Source organism: Monopterus albus, unplaced genomic scaffold (assembly GCF_001952655.1).
Source record: "Monopterus albus unplaced genomic scaffold, M_albus_1.0 scaffold257.1, whole genome shotgun sequence".
NCBI classification, from domain to species: Eukaryota; Metazoa; Chordata; class Actinopteri; order Synbranchiformes; family Synbranchidae; genus Monopterus; species Monopterus albus.
In genome coordinates, this window is record NW_018128137.1 from 388,392 (window position 1) to 396,225 (window position 7,834).

A 7,834-nucleotide genomic window follows, 5' to 3' on the forward strand; every position below is an offset into this window, starting at 1 on the left:
AACAGTAGTCCAATTTCCACCAGCACCCTGTAGGTCAATAGCACTGGTGGTGGTCGTTGTTAACCCGGGCCTCGACCGATCCGGTATGGAATTCGCACTGATGATTCACATGTTTAAATTTGGCATGTTTTTACGCCGGATGCCCTTCTTGACGCAACCCTCTCTATTTATCCAGGCTTGGGACCAGCACAGAAGTCACTGGCTTGCAACCACAGTGACTAGATTAATGCACAACCTCACAGTAATACTGTAAATTTGACAAAAAAGTTCATTTCCAACATGTGCTAAATGATTTTGAAAATCAACAGACTCTTGTATAACAAAACAAAGTCAAATTGCAAAATGATTTGTTGCACTGTAAAGATATGCGATATGTTCTTTACGGGTTAAAAAGCTGTCACGTTCACTCCAGCTTGAGTGTGTCTAGTGGAGGAAAGTACATTTACTCAAGTACAGTATGTATTTGTATTTTACTAGAGTAGTGACATTTTATGCTACGTTATACTTCGACTTCGCAAAATTTTAGGGGCAAATATTGTGCTTTTTACTGCACTGCATTAATTTGATAACTTTAGTTACTTTTCAGAATTCAGAATTTTTCAGGCACAGTGACAGTTTCTTCCCCCAGGCTGTCATTCTGATGAACACTTAACCCACGACAGTATGACTGGACAATAACCCTCAGTGCAATGTCGGTAAATATACATTGTACAGATTATACAGATCCATACAGGTCTCTATATTTTTATTTTTAAGTACTCCATTTTTATTCTGTTATCTCGTTTCCTAATGAACGTTCCTTTGTCTGCATTGTTTACTGCCTATTTATACTTTTTATTTTGTTATACTCCACAGCCTTATGTTGGTTTACTGTTTACTTGCATGGGGATATGTACATGCACATCGAGAGCTGATGTACCTGAGTCAAATTCCTTGTGTCCAACACACCTGGCCAATAAAGCTGATTCTTCTTTTGATTCTGAGAATCAGATCAACAAAACTAAATACAGTATAATCCGTTTTTATTGACCCCTGGTGGGAAATTCACTAGCTACACAGCGTTGTGTAAAATAATTCCATTTTAAGGTATTTGGCATTAGCGCCACCTTTACCAGCTGCAACATTAAATGTGATGTGCATAATAGTAAATCAATAATTAAAATCCAGTAGGCATTCTGCATAATTAGGACTTTTACTTTGGGATTTCAAGTATATTTTTAAGCCAATACCTTTGTGCTTTTACTGAAGTAACATTTTGAAATCAGGACTTTCACACAGTATTTTTACACTGTGGTATTGCTACTTTACTTAACTACAGGATCTGAGGACTTCTTCCACCACTGAGTCTGGCTTTCCAAGACCTCGACCCCTGCTGTGCCCCCACCCTCATTAGGCCCTCCACAGCTTCATGTGGACTCATCTGCAGTAACCCCACATCTCCATACACACATGTACCTCTGTACTCCTCTACACCCACTGAATCCAACCTCCAGCCTGTGCATTCTCTCTCTTCCTCATTCACTTTGGGTTGCCAGGCAACTGCATCACACTCTTCCATAATTGGCTGGTGGTTGGTGGATTGTCCATGCCTGTTAATCTCTCTCTATCTCTCTCTCTCTCACCCACCACCCTCTTCCCACCCCCTTTCTCTCAGTTGCTAGGTGACTTTATCATGCATCCTTGCCTTGCCGTGCTATAATTGGCTGGCGTCATGGTTGCTGTGGCGTCAGGCCCAGGCTGGCCTTGCTTCATTTCAGTGTGTGTGTGTGTGTTTGAGGGGGGTCCTATTGATGGAAAATGGGGTGCTCTGGCCAATTACAGAAGACGGGTGTGAAACGGCCGCCTGTCTGGCACCTGTGGCCCCCATATCACACACACGCACACACGTAGTTTGATAGTGTAGCATTTCTCCAACAGGCCTAGAGGATAAGCTGCCAAGTGGTTTGCTATTGTATGTTGAAAATATTGGTCCTGTGTTCAGTCCTGAGTGAGGAGGACTGTGTGGAGTGAGTAGGAGGATTCACACATACAAAATCTGCCCCTAAACATTGTGCACGGTGGCTTTTGGCTCTTTACAGAACTAGAATCTGTTTTAGATTCACATGCTGTCAGACTTTTCACTACTGCACCAGAGGATTGTGGGTCTTTACAAAAACAGAGGATTTGTTTCTGTACCTTCAAAGGCAGCAAAATGTTTGGAACCTTCTCTATTCAGGAGAATTCTTGTATTGATTGCAACTGTCTTGGTCTCTCATAATTCATCTCATTTAACTGCAATAGATGGGATGAATTAGAATGAACAAGAACAGAGAAATAACCAAATTTAATCTTGACCAATTCAGTCAAACCAATACATCAGTCAGCCGTTATCAGTCAGTTAAGACTTATAGTTACACTGGCCAATATACATTTAATGCTGATATAGAAAATCAAGTTGCACATCAGAAAACTGCAGCACTGAATGTTTTAGTTAGTGTATACTGTATTTCATCTTTCCCAGATTGAGTTCACTAAACTTTGGTTTTAAGTGCTTGTTAAATATTTAGCTGTCATTTTAACACTAAAGTTTAACTGTAAATTACCCTTGTTCTGACTTCATCACAAAATGTTTATGTAAAAAACTAAAACTTAACTTTAAAAGTCCAGCATCAGGACTCTGCTGACCGTCCCTCCCTCCTGGTCACAGTGACGACATGGCATGTATGGTGCAACTCATGGACTTCAGATTTGACACAGCTTGCATTTTGTGACTTGTGGACATCTCTGAGGTGCCATGTAACGACAATACACAACATGTTTCACCGGCAAGTTCTTCAAGCTCCTCCCAGAGGATCAACACATGAAAGTCTTCCTTCATTATCATGGGTCAATATAAAACCTTCATTACTGCAGCTGATGCACCTAATTGACAGACAAGCTCACAACTCTTTGTGACAACCCATCAGGCTTTCATAGTCTTCAATGAGCCTTTTACTGCATGCCAGTGTTGAAAACAATGTGCTCCACTCATTTTGTGTTGCACTTCTAAAATACTGTAAGATTCATGGTGCAAGGTTTGTGAAAAGCATGAACAACAAAGCAGCTGAACCACACTGTCCTTTTCTATTTCACAAATTCTCTCTGGTGTCTACATTAATCACAATGCAACTTGACCACATACATCTCTTTGTCAGGTATGTTACACTAGTAGCAGTTAATGTCTCATAGCTTCATTTAAAACTCATAGTCTGACTTTGGGTCTCTGGCTTCTTTACATATGCAGTAGTTATATAACAGACCTATATAATAAACTGACTTCCTCTTCTAACTGTCATGCAAGTCAAGTCGAGTCAGTGTTTATTGTCATATGCACAGTAGGGAAGCGTGTTTCCCTGTACAATGAAATTGTTCCTTCACCGTCCACATGAATGCCACAAAATATAAAAGTAGATAAATAAATAACACAAAATCTAAGGCACTTTAAAGCAGCAAATGAAGAGATATGATAAAAATATATAAGAATATAATAAAGAATGTATACTATACATGACAGCTGTATGTGCAGCAGTCAACAGTGAATGTGCAATTATTCATGTGCAAACTGAGAATGTAAACGGTACAGGTCGACAGTACATGACGCATTTCCTGGTAATAAACTCCTGTCAGCTGTTTAGGAGTCTGATGGCAAACTGTTGTTTATTGCAACAAAATTTGAAATAGTTTACACACCAACAGATAAATGTTTGTATAGCAACATGCAGTAATTTTATGACCACATGGATTGAAAATGTCATGTTTCCAAAAAAAAACAAAGCTACATTGATAGTAACTCTAATGACAAAGTGCAGTGAACTACAAAAGCCAGAGCGGACGCTGCAGTAGCTAGGAGCGGTGGGACTTCATTTCCATGTAACCCCAGGATGCACTGTCCAGGAGCATAATCAGTTCAAAAGTTACAGATGTGTGGCACAAGAAGACCGGTCTTCAAAAATGTATGATGGTGAGACAGCGGCAAAACCCAAACCCCTGCTGTGGAAATCCATCAACCGTCTGCACGAGATTTGACTGGAGGGTTTAAATATACAAATCCAGAAGAGCGCAGCTTGATCTGGAATCCATTTAGTCCGAGAACAATTGCGTCACCCTGCAGCCACTTTGTGTCTGTGGATGAAAGACGACTCGGATCAAAGAGATGAAGGAACTGGAGGAAATGCTGGGGAAGAGGGCATCACAGCTGGATGTTCCTGTAGCACATCCTCTTTTACTTGTCGTTGCATCACCTTGCCCTCAGAGCTGCTCTGCGCCTCAGACGTTTCACCTTGTGAAGTACACCTTGGTGCACCATGGTTCAACATGGCGAATTAAAGCAATTAAAGTTCAGAAAAGCAATCTCACATTTACTACTCCTCTTGCCTCTTGGTGTGATGGAGACCTCGTGCCCTGTGGTGTGGTTCAGGAGGAGGAAGAAAGGTACAAGAAGATGGGAAAAAGAAGCTGCATCTGTAGCACTGAGATTTTTGTGTGTATTGCAAAAATATTCTCACTAGTGTGTTTCAACATTTTACAGAAGGTGTTACAAGATCACATCATTTAAAAAGCAGCATTAGTATCGGTAACAGTTTCACTGTGTTTGTCTGACATGTTCATTTCCACTGTTTTAGTGGTTAATGAGTTTGTAATGTTGAAGGATTATGTCAGTTTAAGAGGTGTTACTTTGGTAGGTTGACAGCTGCATCAATTTTAAACACGCTTATCACCATTTTTCTGGCTCCGCCACAAGAAGATGGCGACCGCGCTGTTACTTCCACCAGCAGTGGTTTGATTAACTCCAGTTTTTTCCATTTGGGAAAACAGCAGACAATGAGCATGACAAAATTATTTGGATTGCTGAAAAAGCTGAGATGTAGATTGAGAAGTCTGGAGACATTACACTAATGAACAAATAGTATTTGCTGCCATTTATGGTCTCACTTTGTTTCTTTTCAGTTTTTAAAACTATTTTTATGGCATCACCTTAATTCATAGCATTAGAATTACAGAACAAACCTGAGCAGAGACCACCCTGACGGGGAAGACGGTTTCCATTCTGTTCTTAATGTGCAAATGAAAGATGCCCCCATTATTTACACATCCTTCATTATGTTTCCACCATAAAGTTTTCACATTAGCTCCACGTTGCTCTGAATGGGTGTTTGTATCAGTCTCTTTACGAAGATTGGTGTGTGCTTTGATGGGAGTGGGGGCGCTGCTGAGACACCTGGCTGACCGACTGTAAGCTGCAGTATTACTCCCCTATTAAGAGTCATTAGGACTCCAATTATAGTTACTACCCCCAGTTTACACACACGCACATGACATAGAGTGGCACGCACTCGGGGTCTGCAGGGTTGGTTCGGCCAGTTTCTTCTACACACATGCCGGTTGTGGGTGGAGGTGGAAGGTGGAGTGTTGTTTCTGGGATGCACTGATGGGATTCAAAATGTAATGTTGCTTGCAAGAAACCAAATCCGTGACCATTAACATGTTGTACATTATGCACAAAAACATCAAGTCTTAATTATGTGGCCAGGGTCAAGTTGTTCAAACTACATGTTGCAGTCCCACAGGAACATGAACAAAGTGGCATACTCAAAATGAAATTAAGCAACTAAACGCAACCAAGGTCATGTCAGCAAAGAAACCTTTCAGTGTTTCCTGTGAAACACCGAGCAGGGGGGTGTTGTGTTCCATGACAAGTGTAGTTTTCCTACAATGCAGAACAGAGGCACAGAAGTACAGTTGTACATGAAAAACACATTTAATACAAGTACCTGATAGGAATTAGTATTCTCAGATAGTTAAATCAGATTTGTATCAGGGCCAATAATACCTGGATCAGGACATCCCTAATGTAAATATGTTTTGGGTACAGCTTTACCTACTGTGTAGCAGATTGATGGAGCTCAGCATCTTAATAGAGACAAACATATTATTCCTTCCTTCTTTTCTATTATTAGGGTGTAGTGTTAATTTTTAGGGTGCTGTGTGATTTGGTGCAAGTCACAGTGAGAAACACTCTCACACAGGCATTAACACAGACATCAAATCCCATCTGAAGACAGTCTGCTCCTGCACAGTGCACACACTCACCTCTAACCAAAGACACACACACACACACAGGCACACACACAGGCACACAGCTGGAAGGCTTTCTATCATCTAGCAAGATAACTACAGGTTGAGAACAATAGACCATCTCTTCTCCCATCTGGTGAACTGGGGGATGAAACTCCATTTACATTTCAGATCCCACCACCTAAGGGTGTGTGTGTGTGTGTGTGTGTGTGTGAGTGTGGGCAGGGGGGCGGATGGTTGGTGAAAGAGTGAACAAAACAGTTCATTTCAGGGTGAATTTGGGATTATGAATTAACATGTCACAGTGCTGAAAGACTTCATTTACAGCTAATTGAGTGTATTGGCTCATTGAAATGACTTTTGTTTTAAAACTGGACCGTCTGCTTGGCCCCTGGCCTGTGGGTGGGGGGGTGGGGGTTGGAAGAAGCCAAGGGTGGTAACCTGTACATTAGTGAACAGCTGCAGTTGAGACGGGTGAAATTAGCTGTAGAAATTATAATAAAATGTGACACCTCATCTCTTTCTCTCTCTCTCTCAGGTGAGAAGCCCTATAAGTGCTCATGGGAAGGCTGCGAATGGCGTTTTGCCCGCAGTGATGAGCTGACACGACACTACCGCAAACATACTGGAGCAAAGCCATTCAAGTGCAACCACTGCGACAGGTAAACACACGCGCGCACACATCTGAGTATGAGAGAAAATAGTTACAAACATACACCACAGCATCTGTGTAACACATCGATGCTCTTTTTAACGGGGCCTTTTCCAAACAAGCAAAACTTCAAAAGCCTGGGTTATCCAGTGGCGGAATGGTTCAGCAATTAATTAATTGTAGTTGTTTCATTTTTTTCTCAAATTAAAATGTCAAAAACTCACTTGTGAATTGAATCGTAGAAGTGTTTGTGTGGGATTTGTCAAGGTTGCGATCAGGTGATCATAGCACAAACACTGAAAGCAGACGGAATCTGTTGGTTAAGCTCCATCAAAAGTAAACAGGCAAAGGATTTAAATAGTTAATATTCAAGCTAGTAGCAGTGTTGTAATAACCTAGCTTAGTATTAGGTTGTTTTTTCTGTTGGACAGCTGTTGAGCTGTATAAATCCCAACATCGTGGGAAATGGGATAGGTAACTTTCTTATTAGACGTTAGATGAGAAGATTGATAGTTTTATGTTAATGTGCCCAGTAAAGAAATATGTTCCATTAATGGACAGATCATGACACAGTGAGCCCCTGGGCACAGGCATGTAAAAGGCTCCCCACTCTAGTGTAGCATAAAAAGTAGACATGAGGAAACTGCCGGCCTCGGTCAAAAAAGGAGAACAGGTTTCCCAACTGTCTCAAAATTGTCTGTGTGCATTGTCCTTGTCACTGTTAGCTCTGCAGTTGGTCTAAACAAGCTGTTGGCTACCAAGGATTACCTGGGTCTTCTTCAGGGTTACAAAAACATGCAAAGTCAACAACCTCTCAGTACACAAATTCAGGATTTCTCAGTTTCTATATATTGCCGCAGGGCCTGGCTGTTGTTGGTCAGCAAACAGCACAAATGAGTTAGCTATTAGACCACAGTGTCGCTTTAGGCGCTTTCAGAGTAGAGGAACTTTCTCACCGCTTATAGAACTATTGGACAAACTTCCAGGTCAAAGTGTTTATTTTGTCATATGCACAGTTAGGAAACGTGTTTCCCTCTACAATGAAATTCTTACTTTGCCGTCCACATGAATGTCACACAATACAAATGA

At 41.2% G+C, this 7,834-nt stretch overlaps 1 protein-coding gene across 2 annotated transcripts in view; it reads left to right on the forward strand.

Annotated features, from left to right (window-relative positions):
• The window catches only part of klf7b (Kruppel like factor 7b), a 65,634-nt gene that overhangs the window by 50,477 nt on the left and 7,323 nt on the right, over positions 1-7,834 (forward strand). Inside the window, exon 3 of one of the 2 annotated variants that reach the window (XM_020621301.1) lies at positions 6,632-6,755. In XM_020621301.1, the coding sequence (XP_020476957.1) occupies positions 6,632-6,755 (124 nt within the window). Of the gene's footprint in view, positions 1-1,318; positions 3,321-6,631; positions 6,756-7,834 lie in introns of those variants that run through there. The other variant, XM_020621302.1, reaches the window with a different exon arrangement.